Below are 23,165 nucleotides of genomic sequence, written 5' to 3' on the forward strand. Positions count from 1 at the left end.
TTCTCCTTTTAAATCCACCTCTGAAATAACTGCCAAATTTACAGCAACTACTGATGATCTCAAAGTCAGGAAAAGAGAAACAGAAAAATAAAACACAAAAAGGCAGTGGGAACACAGGAAACACTCTTTGGATCAAACTGAATTTTAAAATACCACGAGAAGAAAAGAAATCATTTCCAGCAATACCATCAGCTGTCTGAGGTCAAGGAAGGAACAGCTCCTGCAAAATTCCAAGCTCTCCATGATTGATAGCTAAATTATTTCTTGCCACAGCTACACAAGGCATTTAACATTATCTCCATTTTACAGATGAGAAAACTAAGTCACAGAGAGGTTGCAACTTGTCCATGGTCAGCGGAAGTCTCTGGGTATTTGGTCATACACTAGGTAACTAAGAACTAATAGAGGGTTATGACAACATAGAGTTAAGGGCTCACATTGTGGAATCTCAGAGGCCTGCTTTTATTCCTAGCTCTGCCACATCCCAGATGTGTGATGTGGACAATCTCCTTCACCTCTTGATGCCTGAATTTTCTCATTCGTAATATGGACAATACTAGTATTTCCCTCACAGACTATTTAGCGACTAATATATGTATGGGCTTACCAGAAAGTGAAACTAAATGATTTTATTAGAATGATGATTTCGAACCTTAATGAAAAAAATTTTCCAGATATAAGAAAATTTAAATTTTACAAAGCATCTCACACCAAGTTAATCTCATTTGACCTTGTAGGTGGGACAGACATCACTGTCCCTTTCTACAGAGGAGAATATTGAGTATCTGAGCGGTTACTTATTCATACCTCTCTGTGGAATGATAATTGTTTGTTTATTCACTCTTTTTCCCCTCCATCTTCCACTCCCACCTCTGAGCTTGGTGAAAGAGGGGATGGACCTTGCAGGTGGTGGGGTGTGTGTGTGTGTGTGTGTGTATGTGTGCGAGCTTTGTTGTTTTCTTTTGGTCATCTCTATATTACCGAATCATAGCACGGCTTACAGTACATGACTGGTGTTAAATTCTAAAGCACTGGATGTACGCTTGAGTGAATGATGCATGAATACATTTGCCCAGGATGAGAAAGCTAGTAAGCAGCTCCAAAATAAACAAAACCTGAGTCTGCAGACTCCAAGTCCAGAGTCCTCTCCGATATCCCATGCTGTATTTCCAAATGACAATATTTCGTGGAATCATAGACTTTCAGAGAAGGAGAGGACCTTGGAGACCATCTTAGCGAACATTCCCCTTCCACAGATGAGAAAACAGGAGCTCAGAGAAGTCCCATTACTTGGCCTAAATCACACAGCGGGGAGGTGGGCGGATTGAGCCACCCTGGCTCTCTGCCTCCAGGATCAAGGATGCTGTCCCTGTACCCAGGCAGATTCAAGTTCAGAAAACTCCCCCAGCCTCCACATGTCAGCTCAGACTTAGGAGTGGCAGGGCACGAACCTCGTGCACCCAGACTACTGTTTGTGCACAGTTTATTGCTCAGCATGCAAAGCAACAGGAGAGAGGACTTCTGCTGGGATTTAATTTGAAAGGTTCTCATCATTGCCAGTGGCGCAAACTCCCCACCACGACTCTATGAGCTGAAGGCAGCCTCTGCCTGCATATGAATGAGGACAGAGATGGCCTTAACCCACTTAAGTGAGGAGAGCAGACTCCCTCCCAGTTTCTGAAGCTCCCAGATCACCCTGGGCTCTAGCCTGGATTCTAGGGTTGGGGGGACTGGCCGAAGCTTGAGGTCTAGGACATTTCAGAAAGGCTGGCTCTGTAGCCTCAGATAATATGGCACATGCTGGTAGTAAAGACTTTCTTTCATGATGCAAATGTCAATTTTCTAATGTGCTATGTCCATGTTAGCACACAGGACACACTTCGAATCACCTGTGGACATGCTTTAGTGTTTCAACAAAGTAGTGAAGAGAAAACGTCAATTGACAACAGTCCTGGAGAGCACATCCTTGTTGGCTTTTGCTCTGGTCTGAACCTGGCCTAGATGAGCACACAAATCTCTGGGTACCTATTTGCATGTGTGTCCAGGTGAAGATTACAACAGGAGCCCCACCTAATCTTTCACACAATAGGTCCCAAATCAATGTTTATGATCTTCCAATTATGCCTATCCTGCACTTTCTCTTTTGTAGCACTTATACCGTGTGTGTGTGTGTGTGTGTGTGTGTGTTTAATTAATGTACTGCTATGAGAGCAAGGACCATGTTTGTTTTACTCGACATCGTGTCATCTGCCTTAAACACAGTGCTGGGCCTCTAGCTGGTGCTTAATAATTATTTGAGGATTAAATAAAGGAAGGAAGGAATAACTAGATGACCAGGGGCCTGACTTCTGGATTAAACTCCATCATTTAATTAACCATGTGACCTTGGTTAAATCTTATATTTAATTTTAGAGCTAGAAAGGATCTTAGAAATCAGCTTGTGGGATGACTGCAAACTTTTGTTTTAGCAGTGGAATCCAAGGAAAAGCATAGGTGAAATATGAACACAGAAGCAGATGCAAACTTTCCTTTGTATAAGGGCCAACTTTCAAACTCGGATTTGACTATTCAGCACAGAATCACAGGCATCTGCAGCTGGTAGCAAATTCATGAATCATCCATCCCTAGTCCACAATGCCACACAATGTGCAAAGGAGATATGCACATTTTCAGGTCAAATACATAGAAGATGTAAGACCTGAATTCACGGCTTCCCAGTTGCAGGTTAGGATTTTTTCCTCCACCATGCTTCCTCGTCTCCTATTCCAGTTGGCCCAGAAGTGTTCCTTGACCTTAAGACAAAGCTTAAGCTGTCTTAGAGAGAGCTCTAGAGAGTTTTTTGCATTCTCCAATTTATTTAAGTGCACATTTTTCGTGTCCTTATGATACAAGGCAGAACAAAAATCACTCTGGGGATCCAGAAATGAATTATATATAAGTCCTGGCCTCACAGAGTTTCCAGGTGAAAGAGAAATACAAGAATGGTATTTCTCCAAATGGTTGACAACTAAAGAGGTGTAAGTGTAGAGAGCTGTGGAAATATCAAAGAGAGGGTGATCAAGTGGAGTGGGGAGAGTCCAAGATGGTTTCTTAGACTCTCAAAGAGGAAGAATTTGGGGCTAAGTCCTTTTGGGATGAGTAGGATTCCAAAAGGCCAAAGACCAGCTCAGACTTGCTCAAGAAAGAGGTTTTCACTGAGTGTCCCTACTTGTTTCCAAATGTGTGAATATGTTTGGGTAGGATATTTGCTATATTAATAGCATCTGCAAAACAACACAGCCTACACCTGATGTAACTGACTAAAAATACTGTCTGTGACTATGGATGCAGATAAACCAGGGCTTGAATCCCAGTCCCACCACTCACAGACTGTGTGACTTTGGACAAGTTATTTCACCTAGCAGAAGCCCAGTTACCCCTTCTATAAAGTGGAGAAAACAAATAGATGCTATCTCTGATGTTATTGTAAGGTTCAATGAGATAGTGTACAAAGTACTAAGTACCATGCCCAGCACACAGTAGTAAGTACTCAAAAAATATTAGCTATTCTCACCATTGCTAATCTCTTGCACAATGTAATAAATTAAATAGATGGATAAATGAATAAATAAATAGATAAATTAATAATGAAAAAGTGCATAACAGCCTTGGCCCAGACACTCCTCCATATAGCAAGGCCCATGCCAATGTGTGACCCCCAAAAGCACTCAGTGAATGAAAAGCAAAGGCAAGCTTAGCCCAGCTCTTACCTGTATATTTTATATCTGGTTGTAAATCCTTGACGGTGTCTTTCCACAAAGGATAGGTAGCTCCTGGAGTGGTGGAAAGGCCCCCTGTCTGAAATAAGCCAATCAAATTCCTTGGAGACATGTTGGTCTGTCCCAGCTGGTTCCTGGTGGGAGGGCTGCACTGAGATACGGCCCCATACAAACAGGAAGTAGAGGAGCTCAACAAACCTCCAGTTCATGCTTTTCTGCCGGCCTTTTTCCTCTCATTCTTGCTCCATTCTGTGGAGTCCTATGAAGAAAAGAATAAAAAGGAGAAAGAAAGAGGAAACAAAAGAGGGAGAGAGGAAAGGGGGGAGGGTGAAGCAAAATAAAAGGAAGAGAGAGAGAGACAAAGGAAAATTTTTTAAAATGCTCTTAACACATCATCATAATCCTTTACATCAGTAGAGTGTGTCAGGGTTACAAAAATCAGTGCAGTTTCTGGTTAAGAGCATGGCATCTATGGACATCTGGGCTTGCATTCCTGCTTTGTTGTTCACATGTTCTGTGAACATGCATGAACACATACAAACTGCTGAATCTCTTAGGGATGCAGTTTCCTCATCCGTAAAACAGAGGACGGGCTTAAGCGCCTGTATCTTGGCACCTGGCACATCGTAGGTATTCAAGGCATAAGTGTTGAAAGAGTGAAATGAATGAATGCAGAAACAGAGTCTCTTACAGCCAGGAAGGAACTTGGAGATAGAACTCCAGTATCCATCCCACCTGCTATCTTCACAAACAACCTGAATCTCACAGCAGGGACTCGGTGAACGAGAATCCCTTTCTCTCCTCCTCTCCCACAGACATGCACCAACTGAACATAGGCTTCGCTTTTGCATCATCAGGTGAGTACAAAAAGTCTTGGGATGCATCATGATCACGACCATCCAGGTTGAATACCTTACAGATGGAGAGTTTATGGAGCTCATTTGAATGCACTTCTACAACGCTTAGTGGACTGTCTCCTTCACCCCAAGGAAATGTAACTAGAGGATCCACCCATCAGTGACTCTGAGCCTCGAGGTTCTCTCGTACTCAGAAGGGGAACTAAAAGCCAAGGAACAAGTGGGGTCTCGCCCGCCTCTTTTTTCGGTGGTAGCACAGCACAGGGGTGCCATGTTGGAGAAATGCTTAAGACTAAGGGAGAGCTTAAGTAGGGGCTCCTTGGAAAATTTACGAGTTTTGTTTTTATCATCACAACATCATTCTACTTGCTAGTTTAACACTGTGCTGTCTGTGTCCACCACCCCACTTAATCTAGAAGAACTTATCTTACTCTACACTGAAAGGTAGCTGGGAATGCAGGTTCCATCAATTATAAACTGTATTATTTCAGGCAAGTGATTTCACTTCTCTGGGCCTCAGTTTCCTGGTCTGTAAAATGTAGTTAACAATAGCACCTACACCCAGAACTAGCATGAGAATGAAATGACACCATTCATGTCAAGTGTCCCATGAAGCACCTGACGTTTTCAGGAAGTGCTCAATAAGTGGCATCAGTGATGATGAGGACACAGATGATGACAAATCTTGATGCTGGTGATGCCCACCCAGTCCCTGCTGGGATCGTCTTTGCTCCTACTGGCCCCACTGCCCCGCCAGATCCTGTTCATCCTTCAGTAGCCACTTGAGGTCAGGTCCTCAAAGGTCATTTCCCTTTTCTAGTCCTCTCAAAAATTGTTAGTTGTTCCTTTCTTTCAGCTCTCGTTGCTCCTTTATATAACTGTATGTTAGTACTTACTATCTTTTATTGTACTTATTTGTTTGTGTCCATTTTGCTCATGGGGCTGTGAGTCTTTAACTGGCAAGAATCTTTAAAAGACTGTTTCTATATACTGCTGGCTGTGTGACTCTGGACAGCCATGGCCTCTGTCTAGATCTCAGATTTTTATGTCTAACATTTAAAAACATGGTGAGGGGCTTCCCTGGTGGCACAGTGGTTAAGAATCTGCCTGCCAATGCAGGGGACATGGGTTCGACCCCTGGCCTGGGAAGATCCCACATGCTGCGGAGCAACTAAGCCCGTGTGCCACAACTACTGAGCCTGTGTGCCACAACTACTGAATCCCGTGTGCCTAGAGCCTGTGCTCTGCAACAAGCCATGACAATAAGAAGCCCACACACCACAACGAAGAGTAGCCCCCGCTCGCTGCAACTAGAGAACGCCCGCACACAGCAACGAAAACCCAACACAGCCAAAATAAATTTATTAAAAAAAAAAAAAAAACATGGCGAGGACAAAACCAATTTGTTGAGTGGAAAACCACGTAGAAACATGAAGAATTATGATCCCTTACTTGTCTACTCTTCCAGCTGAAAATGGGAAGAAAGTCAAGCTAAGAAAGAGAGAAAATCAAAAAAAAGAGAGATGTGAATTTCCGACCCAATTGGCGATTTCTCTCTGTGGTCCGACTGCACCATTTTATTATGAGTAGCTACAAAAATCTACTTGGCACTGCAGGCCCCAGGTGTCAGGGGCAAAGGAAAAAGGCATGTGAGCAGAGGAGTGGGCTGGGAGAAGCTGTGGCCTCAGGTTTTGTTCAGAGCCTAAAACAAAGACATACATGTGGAGTGCAGAAATGTAACAGCTCCAGCTGCCAAAACTGTCTGCCGGAGCCCATCTAAGTGGCAAGCAGGGGGTGGAGGCGATTGTTCAGAGATCCCGGCGGGGAGCTACAGCACACTGAAATCACAGCGTGTCACCCATCCAGCCCTTCTGCGTGGCTTCTGCTGTAAGTGGGCGCAGGGTGGGAGCCTAGGAGAGAATGCCCGGCTGTTAGACTGTTTGCAGGGAAACAGGATTCGGAACACTGCAGCTTGCAAAAGTGAAACAAGGCTAGACATGGAACAGCAGCGTGTGTGTGTGTGTCTGTGTGTCTGTGTGTCAGAGAGTAAGACCTCAGCCCCGAGTCCTAGAATTTGCTGAAATTTGAAAGATGGAATCCAGTGCTTTCATTCTGGCAGCCATTTCGCCACCTAAGGGACATCTTTGCTTGTCACAGCGGAGGGGATGCTAGTGGCATCCAGTGGGTAGAGGCCAGGGAGGCTGCCGCACATCCTACAGTGCACGGGATGGCCCCTCCCCCCACGACAAAGACTACTGGACCTAAAATGTCAGTGGTGCAGAAGTTAAATCCTGCTCTAATCCAACTCCTTCTTACCACAAGATCAGGACCTGAGTGGCTGACTGGGCTAGACTCCTGTCTTCCAGCTCCTGGTTTTCATGCTGCCACACTGTCTCGGCCGGGCAGTGGGCCAAGACGGGTCAGTAGCTGTGTCTGAACCTCCTTTGTAGTTGGGGTCTACGATACAATCTACATCTCAGCAAGTACACATGAGTGCTTCACGGAAGAAGTCTGAATATATCTCTGTTGGCTCAGAAAATCACAATAATCCACAGAACACTAAAAATGAACATGGAAGTTTCTATGAGGTGCATTTGAATAGAAATGGACATTTTGTTGGGCAAGAGCAAGGATTAGTATGTATGTTACCTAAATATTGTCATATCATGACAGACACAGTGATTCCCATTCTGTAAACAAGCCCAAATTAGCACCAACTGTACTGGAGACTTGGGTTAATATAAGGGTCCCATGACTGATATTTATGGAGCATCTATTGTGTACCTGTATCGAAAAATGTCTGTTCTCGGGCTTCCCTGGTGGCGCAGTGGTTGAGAATCTGCCTGTCAATGCAGGGGACATGGGTTCGAGCCCTGGCCTGGGAAGATCCCACGTGCTGCGGAGCAACCAGGCCCGTGAGCCACAGCTACTGAGCCTGCGCGTCTGGAGCCTGTGCTCCGTAATGAGAGGCCGCGATAATGAAAGGGCCCGCGCACTGCGATGAAGAGTGGCCCCCACTTGCCACAACTAGAGAAAGCCCTTGCACAGAAACGAAGACCCAAAGCAGCCATAAATAAATAAATAAATAAGTAAACATTAAAAAAAAAAAAAAAAAGAAAAAGAAAAATGTCTGTTCTCTTGGCAGTAGCCAAAGCATCCAATTCAGACTAGATGTTAACAAAGGTTTCTTCCCCGAGGTGGGTACAGCTCTCCCATTTAACAGATGAGCACACTGGAACTTGAAGACATGAAACAACTTTCCCAAGCTTGCAGGTCCTAAGTATTCAAGAATCTAACCCATGTATATCTCATTAAGGGTATAGTTTCCACTACATCCCCACCCTCACCCCACCCAGCTGAAATTAGATCCTGCCCTCTAGAGATTCAAAATATTGTGGAGAAGTCACACCGAGGCCTGAGGAATTCTAGTATGAAATAGGCTGTCATAAATACTATAAGCAAAGAAAAATGTCCCGTGGAAGAATAGAGGCCAGAGATAATTTTCCAACCAAGAGACCTGGAAAGGATCCTTACAAGAGGTGGTATTTGAGCGGGGCCTTCATAGCATGTAAGGTTTTGGTGAGTAGAGATGAGCAAAAGGGAATTTCAGCAGAGCAAGTACCATACAATAAGTCTTGGGGGTGGGAGAGGGCAGAGTGATGGAGTGTGTGCCCAGAGTAGCACCCAGGTGGCAGAGGCTTTAGTGAGATTTTAGGACCCATGTAGGGCCTTCAAGCACCTGTATCTCCCTCTGAATCCCTCATCAAGCAAGGACTGTATATTTCATTTCCGTGCTATCCACCAAGGGCAAAGCACTGTAGATGTTCAATAAATTCACTCATTCATCCATTAACATGTTTAGTTGGAAATTAAACAGTGAGCAGGGCTTCTTTTCTGTTGGGTTGGGAGAAGTAAACAAATGAGCAGTAACTATACGTGTGATGGTGAGCAGTGCTCTAAAGAAAACCAAAGTTGAGACACAGATGTAGAGAATGGACATATGGACACCAAGGGGGGAAAACTGCGGTGGGGTGGGGATGGTGGTGTGCTGAATTGGGCGATTGGGATTGACATGTATACACTGATGTGTATAAAACTGATGCCTAATAAGAACCTGCAGTATAAAAAAACAAACAAAACAACTAATACTAAACTTTCATTGGGTTATTTGTATGGAAATATGTTAATATAAATGTTTCAGACATTACATGAAATTTCTAAAAATCTTATATTTGTATTTGTATGGAAATATGTATGGAAATATGTTAATATAAATGTTTCAGACATTACATGAAATTTCTAAAAATCATATTTGTATTTGTATGGAAATATGTATGGAAATATGTTAATATAAATGTTTCAGACATTACATGAAATTACTAAAAATCTTATATTTGTACTTGTATGGAAATATGTATGGAAATATGTTAATATAAATGTTTCAGACATTACATGAAATTTCTAAAAATCTTATATGTTCTGGTATAATGTTATAAGTAATAATCCTAGTTATTACTTTAAAATGTATATCTCAGAAATAACTAATTTTCTTGTCAACTGCATTATTATGAACTGTCATCAAATCTTTAACCGTGGTCATTTTTAAGTCTTTTGTCATTTACAGACAGTTCTGGGTGTACTCTGATGATTTTGCAAATATGTTCCTATAAAAGGGTTTCATCTTCAAGAAATACATGGAAAAGACTCTGACAAGTACAGGTTTCTGGTAACGGACTGTACTGCTGAACTGAATGAATAAGCATTTTCAGAACTCTAATGAAAAACTGATGAACTCATAAAAGTGCTAACAAAAGATCAAGACGAAAAAAAAAATTAATTACATGGGACTGAGTGAACTGATGAGGATGAGTATAATTTTTGTGACTTTCTGTCTGAATTTAAAAAAAAAAAAAAAAAAAAAAATTCCACAAGGACTCAGAGGCAAAGAATATACAAATCAATTTTCACTGCAAAGTAAAGGAGCTGTTACAGTGGAGGATTACTGGACTGAATGTCAATACTATGACATAGTATGAGTGTGTTTCACGTTTGGTAATTGCAATCATTGTTGCTTTTGTTGTGGTCATCCATGTACAATGCTTGGTGTCAGTCGATTTATCTCTTGTAAAAATAAAATACAGTGTGTGTGTGAAAAAAAAAAAAAAAAAAAAAAAGAAAACCAAAGCAGATAAGACGAGATTGAGAGTGCGGCTGCTGCTTTACATACAAGGTGTTGAGGAAAAGCTGCTCTGAAGAAGTCACCTTTGAGAGGCGACCTGAAGAAAGTGAAGGAGTGAGCAATGCAGAGCTTCAGGGAAAAAGAAATGTCAGTGGAAGGAAAGGAAAGAGAGGGTCAGCAACGGTTTGCATTTCGATATAGTCAGAGGCCAAGTTGTATTTCAGTCTCCTGCAGGGAGCTTACAGTTTAGTTGCGATGCAGTCAGTATGAGGAAGGAATCGCCAGTCAATTAACTGAGCATTTACTATGTGCTGTTTTACACATGTGACCTTGTTGCAATACGGAGAGGTTATGGTCCCCATTTACATGTGGGGGGAGGGGACACTAAGGCCCGGAAAGGATAAGTAACCGGCCCAACATCACAAGCTGGCAAATGGCAGAGTTAGAATTGGAGGCTGTGCTGTCCACATTGGGAGCCACTGACCACGTGTGGCTATTGAGCACTTGAAATATGGCTCGTCCAAATCGAGACGTGCTGTAAGTATGAAATACACACCCACCAGATCTCAAACACTTAGAGGAACAGGATGTAAAGTATCTCACTGATATTTTATATTGGTTACATGTTGAAATAGTACTATTTTGGATGTACTGGAGTAAATACAATATATTATTAAAATGCGTTTCACCTGTTTCTTTTTAATTGTTTTAATGTGGCTGCTAAAACTTTAAAATTACACATATGGATGGTATTCTATTTTCACTGGGCAAGACAGGGCTCAAACGAACCTTTTCTGCTCTGTGACACTACCTGGAAAGGTCACTCATCCATCTCCTTTTGTTTTGTTTGTTTTTTATCTTGTTTTTCAAGTATAGTTGATTTACAATGTTGTGTTAGTTTCAGGTGTACAGCAAAGTGATTCAGTTACACTTACATGTATATCTATTTTTTTCAGATTCCTTCCCCTTATAGGTTATTACAAAATATTGAGTGTAGTTCCGTTCCCTGTGCTATACAAGAGGTCCTTGTTGGTTATCTATTTTATATATAGCAGTGTTATATGTTAATCAAAACCTCCTGATTTATCCCACCCCCCTTCCCCTTTGGTGAGCATAAGTTTGTTTTCTATGTCTGTGGGTCTATTTCTGTTTTGTATATAAGTTCTTTTGTATCATTTTTTTAGATTCCTTCTCCTTGTTTTTATTAACATTTGGAGAACCCAATTCACTCCCCACTATGACTGATTGAGCACTTGCCCCCTCCCTTCAAAATCAACAAACAAACAGACAATAAATACATTTCAAATAAAAGCTCCCACGCTCACGGCCACATCTCTCCATCCCCATATCCCAGAGACAGCCCTGGATATCCACCACCATGCATTTCAGAACTGTTGCTTTCCCCACATTCATAAAGGGAACATCCTGCCACTGGGTTTTAGAGCCTGTGAAAGAGAGGCTGGTTCTATTTCCGAGCACCGTCCTTGACCTGACTGTGACCTTCCATTAGTCACAGGCCGGCTGCTGTGAGGGGCTCTGGTCGGCGTGGAGCTGCGGACGTGGGCTGAAGCACGGAGAGCACGTCGGCTGAACCGTGCTACATATACGCCTGCAGAGTCATTAAGGGAATGGGTTCATCCCACACAGAGCACATTCTCTAATTGTAAATTATTTGCATCCGAGGAGCACGCAGGAGACAGGAGAGAAGTGCCTTCCAGTAGCAGTGTCACCAGCTTCTCCTCTGGAGTTTTCTACAGGGATTGCTGGGCTGTAGCTCACATTCGGGCCAGAGAGTGGAAGGGGATGCTTGCTCTGTCCCCATCCCTGGGGCCCTGAGGCTGATGACTCGATCTGAGATCACCCACAGTGCCTGCATCCTAAGCCTGGGTCAACCTGAGGAGCTCATCCAGGCTTCCAGATAAGACATCTCCCAGGAGATACAAACCTACAAAGCTGGGTGACCTTGAGCACATTAATAAACCCCTTTGCCTCAGTTTCCTCATCTGTAAAATTCAGGCAGTAACAGGAGGATAAGTACCTCCTAGGGTACCTCCTAGATAAGAATTAAATAGGACTTCAAATACAATTATTTTAGTCTAGGTTTGAGCCAAGACCAAGACAATAGCTATTATATTCTAAAGAGGGGTGCCTGACCACTATACAGGACATATAAAAAAGGGAGCCAAAAGGCACTTTTTGAGATTCTTAACCTCTCACGCACAGGACAACATAGAGTGAGAAGGCAGGATCAGCAGTGGAGTCTGAGGGAGAACGGCCTGCCTGCTGTGAATCCCCCTGCCCGCCCGCACACAGCTCCAGGGGAGAGTCAGGGGCGTGGCCCTGCACCTCAAGCTTCAACAAGACCCCACAAAGAACACGATAAATGTCCCACAAGCTTGGAGGAATATGGCAGATTGGTGTCTGACTCACACGGCAGAAATCTAAAAAAAGAATTCTAAAGAGGGAATTCTACAGAGGGCTGAAACCTGGCGGCGGAGTAGAGGCTGCAAATTGGGAAGTAAGTGCTGAGCTCCTGTGTAAAAGGAATGTTTCCCTCATGGATCCGAGGTGGGCCACATGCAAGAGAAAGCTAAAGTGGAGAGAAAGGGCACGCCAGTGTGAATGAAAAATGCTGTCTGCCACGTTAGTAAACAAAGGATGTTGCGGCCATCAAGCCACTACGGCCCCCTCAACCGAAGGTGCGCCCTGAGGGACTCAGGATGGGAGAGCACAGGATACTGGCCCTAGACAGCTAGGGTGCATATCAAAGGAATGATTCCAATGAGCCCAGGCTCTTGCACCTTGAGATACCTCAAGTCAAATTCATTAACTTGAGGTATCTGGTTTTCTTTGGTAATCAGTCATCTTTCGAAGTTCCAACCACCTGTTCTTTGTTGCAAAAATTCTTATATAACCTGGTTCCTCCCTTACCTCTTTGGAGCAATCTCTCAGAGCTCTCTGAGGGGCTGTGTCCCCGCTCAAGTCCTCAGTTTTGTCTGCCAAATAAAACATGATTCTCAACTTTTAGGTTGTGCATTTTTTTTTTTTCAGGTGACACCAGTAAGGGGAAAGTGGTATTGGCCTGACATTGATCAAAGGTCCAAGGAATGAGTGGTCAGCAAGCAGTGGAAAAGACGTGTATTTTCCTTCATCAACAGAATCACAAGTGAGAGATCTCAGGGAAGAAGGAAAGCTCCAAACATACCCACCAAATGTTGTAAGTTAAAAAGGTTGGAACTAAACGCCTGCTAAGCCCACAGAGAACTGATGCACAGTTGTCAAAAAAGTACTAGTCAAGGAAGATTCTTGCTACCTCCTATCTCTCCATCCTTCACCAAATCCCACACCTTGAAGACATCAAGATGAAGGTTAGCAAGAAGGAGGAGACAGGACAAAATCATTGGGAAAAGACAGGAGAAACTGGAGGAAAATTAAGTTTCCACTTTAAATGAAATTTGATTTATTTTGTAACACACTGAACTGGAAACTTTAACTACTGAACTGCGACTATATGTGAGAAGTAGAGGTGAATAGAAAATTGTTGAACATAATTTGGAAAAATCATGGACTTGCCTTAACTTTCATCCAAATGCCAGAGGAAACCCGATAAAAGTAAGTTTAAACAGAGTGAGAGAAGAATTAAGTTTTTTTATTTGTCTTTGTTTTTGTTTATTTCCTGATCTTACTCTATGAATCCTATTTGGTCAAAGAAAAGATTTCACGAATTAAAATGCTTAACTCAGTGTCCAGCTCAATGCAAAAGTTCAATGAACTCCAATTAGTATTTACTAATCAGGGCACAGAAGCAGGAAAAAATATCAGAACTTCTAGTGACGTGTTTATTATCTACTTTCAATGTCAGCCCAAATATCAGACAGTCACAAGTCACCAATGATACTGGAATGAAGAATGCGAGCCCTACAGCATGAAGAAGCTGGGCTCCATCTTTCCTTCACTTTCAGTGTCTTGTGATGCCCTGGCATTTATCTGTGCCTAGTGATATGCTGTTTACAATTATGTTATCTGATTTTAACTAAACCAACTCTCACAAAATAAGTAAGAGGCTTAAAAATAATCTGTGGATGACGTTAATGACAATAATTCAACCCAATGTGAGCAAGAAAACAGCAGAGGACCAGCCACATCACAATGCCAAACCAAAACAATAAGGATCAAATCATATTTTTCAAGAATTGTCCAGAAAACTCTAATTTGAAAAGATACATGCATCCCAACGTTCACAGTGGCACTATTTATGATAGCCAAGGCATGGACACAACCCAAATGTCCATTGACAGATGAATGGATAAAGAAGATGTTGTATGTGTGTATATATATATACACATACATACACACACTGTATATACACACACATATATGTGTATATATGTATATACTGACATATATATATATATATATATATATATATAAAATGGAATATTACTCAGCCATAAAAAAGAATGAAATAATGACATTTGCAGTAACATGGATGGACACAGAGATTATCGTATTAAGTAAATCAGAAGGAGAAAGATAAATATCATATGATATCACTTATATGTGGAATCTAAAAAGATGACACAAATGAACTTACTTACAAAACAGAAATAACCTCACAGACACAGAAAACAAACTTATGGTTACCAAAGGGGATAGCAGCATGGTGGAGGGATAAATTAGGAGTATGGGATTAACATATACACACTACTATACATAAAATAGGTAAACAACAAGGAACCTATATAGTTCCCTGTGTATAGCACAGGGAACTATACTCAATATCTTGTAATAACCTATAATGGAAAAAAATCTGAAAAAGAATATATATATGTGAATATATATATATGTATAACTGAATCACTTTACTGTACACTTGGAACTAACACAACATTGTAAATTAACTATACTTCAATTTTTAAAAAGTCATTGACAGGGCTTCCCTGGTGGCGCAGTGGTTGAGAATCTGCCTGCCAATGCAGGGGACATGGGTTCGAGCCCTGGTCTGGGAAGATCCCACATGCCGCGGAGCAACTAGGCCCGTGAGCCACAATTACTGAGCCTGCGCGTCTGGAGCCTGTGCTCCACAACAAGAGAGGCCGCGATAATGAGAGGCCCGTGCACCGTGATGAAGAGTGGCCCCACTTGCCGCAGCTAGAAGAAGCCCTCGCACAGAAACGAAGACCCAACACAGCCATAAATAAATAAATAAATAAACCCAAAAGTAAAAAAAAAAAAAAATAGTCATTGACAAATTAAAATTATCATCGAAAAAACCCCAAAAGAATTGGCCAAAACAATTTGAGATGATCAAGAGGACTAATTAAAATACGGATTTACATATACAATTATTAATGCTGATCCTTGCCCTAAGGGAACACTGAGCACTGAGGAGCTGTGGTATTAGCTAGTGAAGGTAATATGCATAAATAATTCAGGTACATACATTAATAGGGAGGTACGTAGTCAAAAAATTTTACTGGGTATATGTGTGTGGTTAAAAACAAGCCTAGAAACCACTGGAATGAGTGTTCATTATAACGTGCATATTTTATGTTATTATTTTCAACCACATAATCAATTTCTCTAGGAAATCCCATAGGCTTTTCAAAATCAAAGTATCCCAAATGAAAGCCATCATCACTCTCTCAAATTTCCTCTTCTCATGGTCCACATGCAAGTGAATCATACAGTCTCCCAAATCATGCCTGTGATAAGACTTTTCCCAAATTCCTCCTCTACCCTATTCAACCATCTCCACCACCAAGACCAACATCACCACCATCTCCGCATCCTGTCAATCTCCTTTGTTTTCATATTCATCCACTTCTCTTGACAACTTTATCCTTCTCCTGTCTTCCCTGTAAACCTCAGTGTGATCCTTTACTTCTCCTCCCTCCCCTTATATACTTTGCTTCAGAAATCCATTCTCTCTTGCTATCTGCCATTCAAACATAGCGCTCTGACTTGGACTATCACAATCATCTTCCTACTGGTCTTCCTGTTTCATGTATCAATATCTCTGCCACCTCCATCCTAAACACCACTCTAGTTGCCAGAGTGATCTTTCTAGATACAGATATGACCATGACACTCCCCTAGTTAGACAGATTTAACAATTCCTTACTGATCGCCTTGCCTCTTAGTCTTGCATTCAACATTCATGAGCTGGATCCTCTGTATACTAAGCTTTTCTAATTAACTTTTCCACCTCCCACCCTCAAGTCACCCTGTTCTCTAGATTCTCTCCCCAAGAGCACTGACTGAATACACTACAAATCATCATACTTTACTACCTCTGCGCGTTCTGTTCCTGATTCTTACAATGCCCATTCCCAGTGCCCACCTTTACAATGGGTTATTCATAATTTACATTATATTTAAATGCCTGAGTAAGAGTGAGTGAATGACTACCCTGCACCTACTATATGATAGATAATGTGCCAGACTGTTTCATATGCTCCATGGCATTAAATCCACAGAACTATCCTTTGAGACAGATAACATTATTTCTATTTTGCAGATGATAAAATGGAGACTCTTCTTAAAATATGTAGTTATTTTTGCAATGTCAAATAATTTAAAATGGCAGAACTGAACTTCAAACTTAGCCAGTTCTAAGTTCTATGACTCATTGCTTTAATATACTAGCTAAAGACCCACATCATCCTTAGTTGTAGTTTTCCTGTTTTGACAATTATGAACAACCACATTAATAAACAGAATGGCTGATAAGTCAAACTGAGGCATAAAACTTCTGGAAATGTTGAATCTAAGGAAGGCCATGAAAATCTGAATGAAAACGGAAATATGTGGAATACTTAGTTTAGTAATTTGGGGGGATCCTAAATACCATTTTTTTAGTAATTAATAATGTAAGTTATGTATAGCATCTTTTTCTTCATAAATATTTCATTTGGAGCCAAATGAAATATTTGGAAATGTGAAGATCTAAATTCAGTGAAGCTGCCTTTTAAGTGTTCCTTCAAAATTGTCAACAGTCTCCGCAGGAGATATTTCAAAAAGGAAAGTGAAATTAACATTTTAGAATGTCTTTTCTAAGCCAGTTTGGAAAAATCCAAGAAATATTTGTTGAGTCCTTATATTTTAATTAGCTCTCACAGCCCAGAGTAGGAGGTGGGCACAAAAATGGATAAATTAAACATAATGGGTGGAACCAGAGAGTTGGCACCACAAGCAACACCTTTGGGGAGAGACCTTCAAGATGGCGAAGGAGTATGACGCGAAGATCACCTTCCTCCCCACAAATACACCAGAAATACATCTAAATGTGGAACAACTCCCACAGAACACCTACTGAACACTGGCAAAAGACCTCAGACTTCCCAAAAGACAAGGAACTCCCCACTTACCTGGCCGTGTGGCTGACAGGGTCTTGGTGCTCCAGACGGGTGTCAGGCTTGTGCCTCTGAGGTGGGAGAGCCAAGTTCAGGACATTCATACACCAGAGACCTCCCGGCTCCACATAATATCAAATGGTGAAAGCTCTCCCAGAGATTTCCATCTCAACACTAAGACCCAGCTACACTCAACGACCAGCAAGCTACAGTGCTGGACACCCTATGCTAAACAACTAGCAAGACAGGAACACAACCCCACCCATTAGCAGAGAGGCTGCATAAAATCATAATAAGATCACAGGCACCCCAAAATATACCACCAGATGCGGTACTGCCCACCAGAAAGACAAGATCCAGCCTCATCCACCAGAACACAGGCACCAGTCCCCTCCACCAGGAAGCCTACACAACCCATTGAACCAACCTCAGCCACTGGGGTCAGACACCAAAAACAACGGGAACTATGAACCTGCAGCCTGTGAAAAGGAGACCCCAAACACAGTAAGTTAAGCAAAATGAGAAGACAGAGAAACACACAGCAGACGAATGAGCAAGGTAAAAACCCATCAGACCAAACACATGAAGAGGAAATAGGCAATCTACCTGAAAAAGAATTCAGAGTAATGATAGCAAACATGATCAAAAATCTTGGAAATAGAATGGAGAAAATACAAGAAATGTTTAACAAGGACCTAGAAGAACTAAAGAGGAACCAAGCAACGATGAAAAACACAATAAATGAAATTAAAAATTCTCTAGAAGGAATCAAGAGCAGAATAACTGAGGCAGAAGAACGGATGAGTGACCTGGAAGATAAAACAGTGGAAATAACTACTGCAGAGCAGAATAAAGAAAAAGGAACGAAAAGAATTGAGGACAGTCTCAGAGACCTCTGGGACAACATTATATGCACCCACATTCGAATTATAGGGGTCCCAGAAGAAGAAGAGAAAAAGAAAGGGACTGAGAAAATATTTGAAGAGGTTATAGTTGAAAACTTCCCTAATATGGGAAAGGAAATAGTCAATCAAGCCAAGGAAGCGCAGAGAGTCCCATACAGGATAAATTAAAGGAGAAACACACCAAGACACTATTAATCAAACTATCAAAAATTAAATACAAAAAAAAATATTAAAAGCAGCAAGGGGAAAACAACAATTAACATACAAGGGAATGCCCATAAGGTTAACAGCTGATCTTTCAGCAGAAACTCTGCAAGCCAGAGGCGAGTGGCAGGACATATTTAAAGTGATGAAAGTAAAAAACTACAACCAAGATGACTCTACCCAGCAAGGATCTCATTCAGATTCAATGGAGAAATTAAAACCTTTACAGACAAGCAAAAGCTAAGAGAATTCAGCACCACCAAACCATCTTTACAACAAATGCTAAAAGAACTTCTCTAGGCAGGAAACACAAGAGAAGGAAAAGACCTATAATAACAAACCCAAAACAATTAAGAAAATGGGAATATGAACATACATATCAATAGCTACCTTAAATGTAAATGGATTAAATGCTCCAACCAAAAGACACAGACTGGCTGAATGGATACAAAAACAAGACCCTTATAGCTGTCTACGCGAGACCCATTTCAGACCTAAGACACATCCAGACCAAAAGTGAGGGGATGGAAAAAAATATTCCATGCAAATGGAAATCAAAAGAAAGCTGGAGTAGCAATTCTCATATCAGACAAAATAGACTTTAAAATAAAGACTATTACAAGACACAAAGAAGGACACTATATAATGATCTATCCAAGAAGAAGGTATAACAATTGTAAATATTTATACACCCAACATAGTAGCACCTCAGTACATAAGGCAAATGCTAACAGCCATAAAAGGGGAAATCAACAGTAACACAATCATAGTAGGGGACTTTAACACTCCACTTTCACCAACGGACAGATCATCCAAAATGAAAATAAATAAGGAAACCCAAGCTTTAAATGATACATTAAACAAGATGGATTTAATTGATATTTATAGAACATTCCATCCAAAAACAACAGAATACACTTTCTTCTCAAGTGCTCATAGAACATTCTCCAGGATAGATCATATCTTGGGTCACAAATGAAGCTTTGGTAAATTTAAAAAAATTGAAATCGTATCAAGTATCTTTTCAGACCACACGTTATGAGACAAGATATCAATTACAGCAAAAAATCTGTAAAAAATACAAACACATGGAGGCTAAACAATACACTACTAAATAACCAAGAGATCACTGAAGAAATCAAAGAGGAAATCAAAAAATACCTAAAAACAAATGACAATGAAAACACAATGCCCCAAAATCTATGGGATGCAGCAAAAGCAGTTCTAAGAGGGAAGTTTATAGCAATATAATCCTACCTCAAGAAACAAGAAACATCTCAAATAAACAACCTAAACTTACACCTAAAACAATTAGAGAAAGAAGAACAAAAGAAGCCCCAAAGTTAGCAGAAGGAAAGAAATCACAAAGATCAGATCAGAAATAAATGAAAAAGAAATGAAGGAAATGATAGCAAAGATCAATAAAACTAAAAGCTGGTTCTTTGAGAAGATAAACAAAATTGATAAACCATTAGCCAGACTCATCAAGAAAAGAAGGGAGAAGACTCAAATCAAAAGAATTAGAAATGAAAAAGGAGAAGTAACAACTGACATTGCAGAAATACAGAGGATCATGAGAGACTACTACCAGCAACTAGATGCCAATAAAATGGACAACCTGGAAGAAATGGACAAATTCTTAGAAAAGCACAAACTTCTGACACTGAACCAGGAACAAATAGAAAATATAAACAGACAAATCCCAAGCACTGAAATTGAGACTGTGATTAAAAATCTTCCAACAAACAAAAGCCCAGGACCAGATGGTTTCACAGGCAAATTCTATCAAACATTTAGAGAAGAGCTAACACCTATCCTTCTCAAACTCCTCCAAAATATAGCAGAGAGAGGAACACTCCTAAACTCATCCTATGACGCCACCAAAACCAGACAAAGATGTCAAAAAGAAAGAAAACTACAGGCCAATATCACTGATGAACATAGATACAAAAATCCTCAACAAAATACTAGCAAACAGTCTCTAACAGCACATTAAAAGACCATACACCATGATCAAGGGGGGTTTATCCCAGGAATGCAAGTATTCTTCAATATATAGAAATCAATCAATGTGACAAACTATATTAACAAACTGAGGGAGAAAATCCATATGGTCATCTCAATAGATGCAGAAAAAGCTTTTGACAAAATTCAACACCCATTTATGATAAAAACTCTCCAGAGAGTAGGCACAGAGGGAACTTACCTCAACATAATAAAGGCCATATATGACAAACCCACAGCCAACATCATTTGCAATGGTGAAAAACTGAAACCATTTCCCCTAAGATCAGGAACAAGACAAGGTTGCCCACTCTCACCACTATTATTCAACGCAGTTTTGGAAGTTTTAGCGACAGCAATCAGAGAAGAAAAAGAAACAAAAGGAATCCAAATTGGAAAAGAAGAAGTAAAGCTGTCACTGTTTGCAGATGACATGATACTATACATAGAGAATCCTAAAGATGCTACCAGAAAACTATTAGAGCTAATCAATGAATTTGGTAAAGTAGCAGGATACAAAATTAATGCACAGAAATCTCTTGCATTCCTATACACTAATGATGAAAAATCTGAAAGTGAAATTAAGGAAACACTCCTATTTACCACTGCAACAAAAAGAATAAAATACCTAGGAATAAACCTACCTAAGGAGACAAAAGACCTGCATGCAGAAAACTATAAGACAATGATGAAAGAAATTAAAGATGATACAAACAGATGGAGAGATATTCCATGTTCTTGGATTGCAAGAATCAACACTGTGAAAATGACTATACTACCCAAAGCAATCTACAATTCAATACAATCCCTATCAAACTACCAGTGGCATTTTTCACAGAACTAGAACAAAAATTCACAATCTGTATGGAAACACAAAAGACCCCGAATAGTCAAAGCAATCTTGAGAAAGAAAAACGGAGCTGGAGGAATCAGGCTCCCTGACTTCAGACTATACTACAAAGCTACAGTAATCAAGACAGTATGGTAGTGGCACAAAAAAAGAAATATAGATCAATGGAACAGGATAGAAAGCCCAGAGATAAACCCACACACATATGGTCACCTTATTTTTGATAAAGGAGGCAAGAACATACAATGGAGAAAAGACAGCCTCTTCAATAAGTGGTGCTGGGAAAACTGGACAGCTACGTGTGAAAGAATGAAATTAGAACACTTCTAACAGCATACAAAAAACTAAACTCAAAATGGATTAAAGACCTAAATGTAAGGCCAGATACTAAAAAACTCTTAGAGGAAAACATAGGCAGAATACTCTATGAAATAAATCACAGCAAGATCCTTTTTTACACACCTCCTAGAGAAATGGAAATCAAAAGACAAATAAACAAATGGGACCTAATGACAATTAAAAGCTTTTGTACAGCACAGGAAACCATAAACAAGACTAAAAGACAACCCTCGGAATGGGAGAAAATATTTGCAAATGAAGCAACTGACAAAGGATTAATCTCCAAAATATACAAGCAGCTCATGCAGCTCAATATCAAAAAAACAAACAACCCAATCCAAAAATGGGCAGAAGGCCTAAGTAGACATTTCTCCAAAGAAGATATACAGATTGCAACAAACACATGAAAGGATGCTCAACATCACTAATCATTAGAGAAATGCAAATCAAAACTACAATGAGGTATCACCTCACACCAGTTAGCATGGCCATCATCAAAAAATCTACAAACAATAAATGCTGGAGAAGGTGTGGAGAAAAGGGAACCCTCTTGCACTGTTGGTGGGAATGTAAATTGATACAGCCACTATGGAGAACAGTATGGAGCTTCCTTAAAAAACTAATAATAGAACTACCATACGACCCAGCAATCCCACTACTGGGCATATACCCTGAGAAAACCATAATTCAAAAAGAGTCATGTACCACAATGTTCATTGCAGCACTATCTACACTAGCCAGGACAGGGAAGCAACCTAAGTGTCCATCAACAGATGAATGGATAAAGAAGATGTGGCACATATGTACAATGGAATATTACTCAGCCATAAAAAGGAACAAAATTGAGTTATTTGTAGTGAGGTGGATGGACCTAGAGTGTGTCATACAGAGTGAGGCAAGTCAGAAAGAGAAAAACAAATACCGTATGCTAACACATATATATGGAATCTAAAAAAAAAAAAAAAAAAAGTTTCTGAAGACACTAGGGTCAGGACAGGAATAAAGACACAGACGTAGAGAATGGACTTCAGGACACGGGGAGTGGGAAGGGTAAGCTGGGACGAAGTGAGAGAGTAGCATGGACATATATACACTACCAAATGTAAAATAGATAGCCAGTGGGAAGCAGCTGCATAACACAGGGAGATGAGCTCGGTGCTTTGTGACCATCTAGAGGGGTGGGATAGGGAGGGTGGGAGGGAGACACAAGAAGGAGGAGATATGGGGATATATGTATATGTATAGCTGATTCACTTTGTTATAAAGCAGAAACTAACACACCATTGTAAAGCAATTATACTCCAATAAGGATGTTAAAAATAAATAAATAAATAAATAAATAAATAAATAAATAAATAAAATGTAACAGGGCAAAACTAGGGTATACCCAGTATTCTGTGGAGCATGGAGCCCAAGCTAGGGTCTCGAAAAATGCTTCCTGGAGATGACATCCAGGAGAGGAGTTAGAAGATAGAGGTGCATCTGTGAGGTGACTAAATGCGGGGCCTGCATTTCAGGCCAAGAGAGAAGCATATAAAAGGAACGAAAGATTCTGTTGTGAGTATAAAATCTACAAACATTTCAAAGTTACTGCAGTGGCAATTTTGAAGCATAGAATAACAGGAGATGAAGCAGAAGAGCTAAATGATGCTCTTTTTTTATAATCATATCTTCATGCACAACCAGTTTCTTGAAGACGTACATTCTTCTCCCC

General features: G+C 40.6%; 1 protein-coding gene across 3 annotated transcripts in view; it reads right to left on the minus strand.

The window, feature by feature from the left end:
• The window catches only part of BRINP1 (BMP/retinoic acid inducible neural specific 1), a 513,527-nt gene that overhangs the window by 121,479 nt on the left and 368,883 nt on the right, over nucleotides 1-23,165 (minus strand). For all 3 annotated transcript variants that reach the window (XM_059926552.1, XM_059926553.1, XM_059926554.1), the window contains one exon: nucleotides 3,750-4,017. In XM_059926552.1, coding sequence (XP_059782535.1) covers nucleotides 3,750-3,967 — 218 coding nt within the window. In that variant the 5' untranslated portion in view covers nucleotides 3,968-4,017. The remainder of the gene's footprint in view (nucleotides 1-3,749; nucleotides 4,018-23,165) is intronic.

Source organism: Balaenoptera ricei, chromosome 6 (assembly GCF_028023285.1).
Source record: "Balaenoptera ricei isolate mBalRic1 chromosome 6, mBalRic1.hap2, whole genome shotgun sequence".
Lineage (NCBI taxonomy): Eukaryota > Metazoa > Chordata > Mammalia > Artiodactyla > Balaenopteridae > Balaenoptera > Balaenoptera ricei.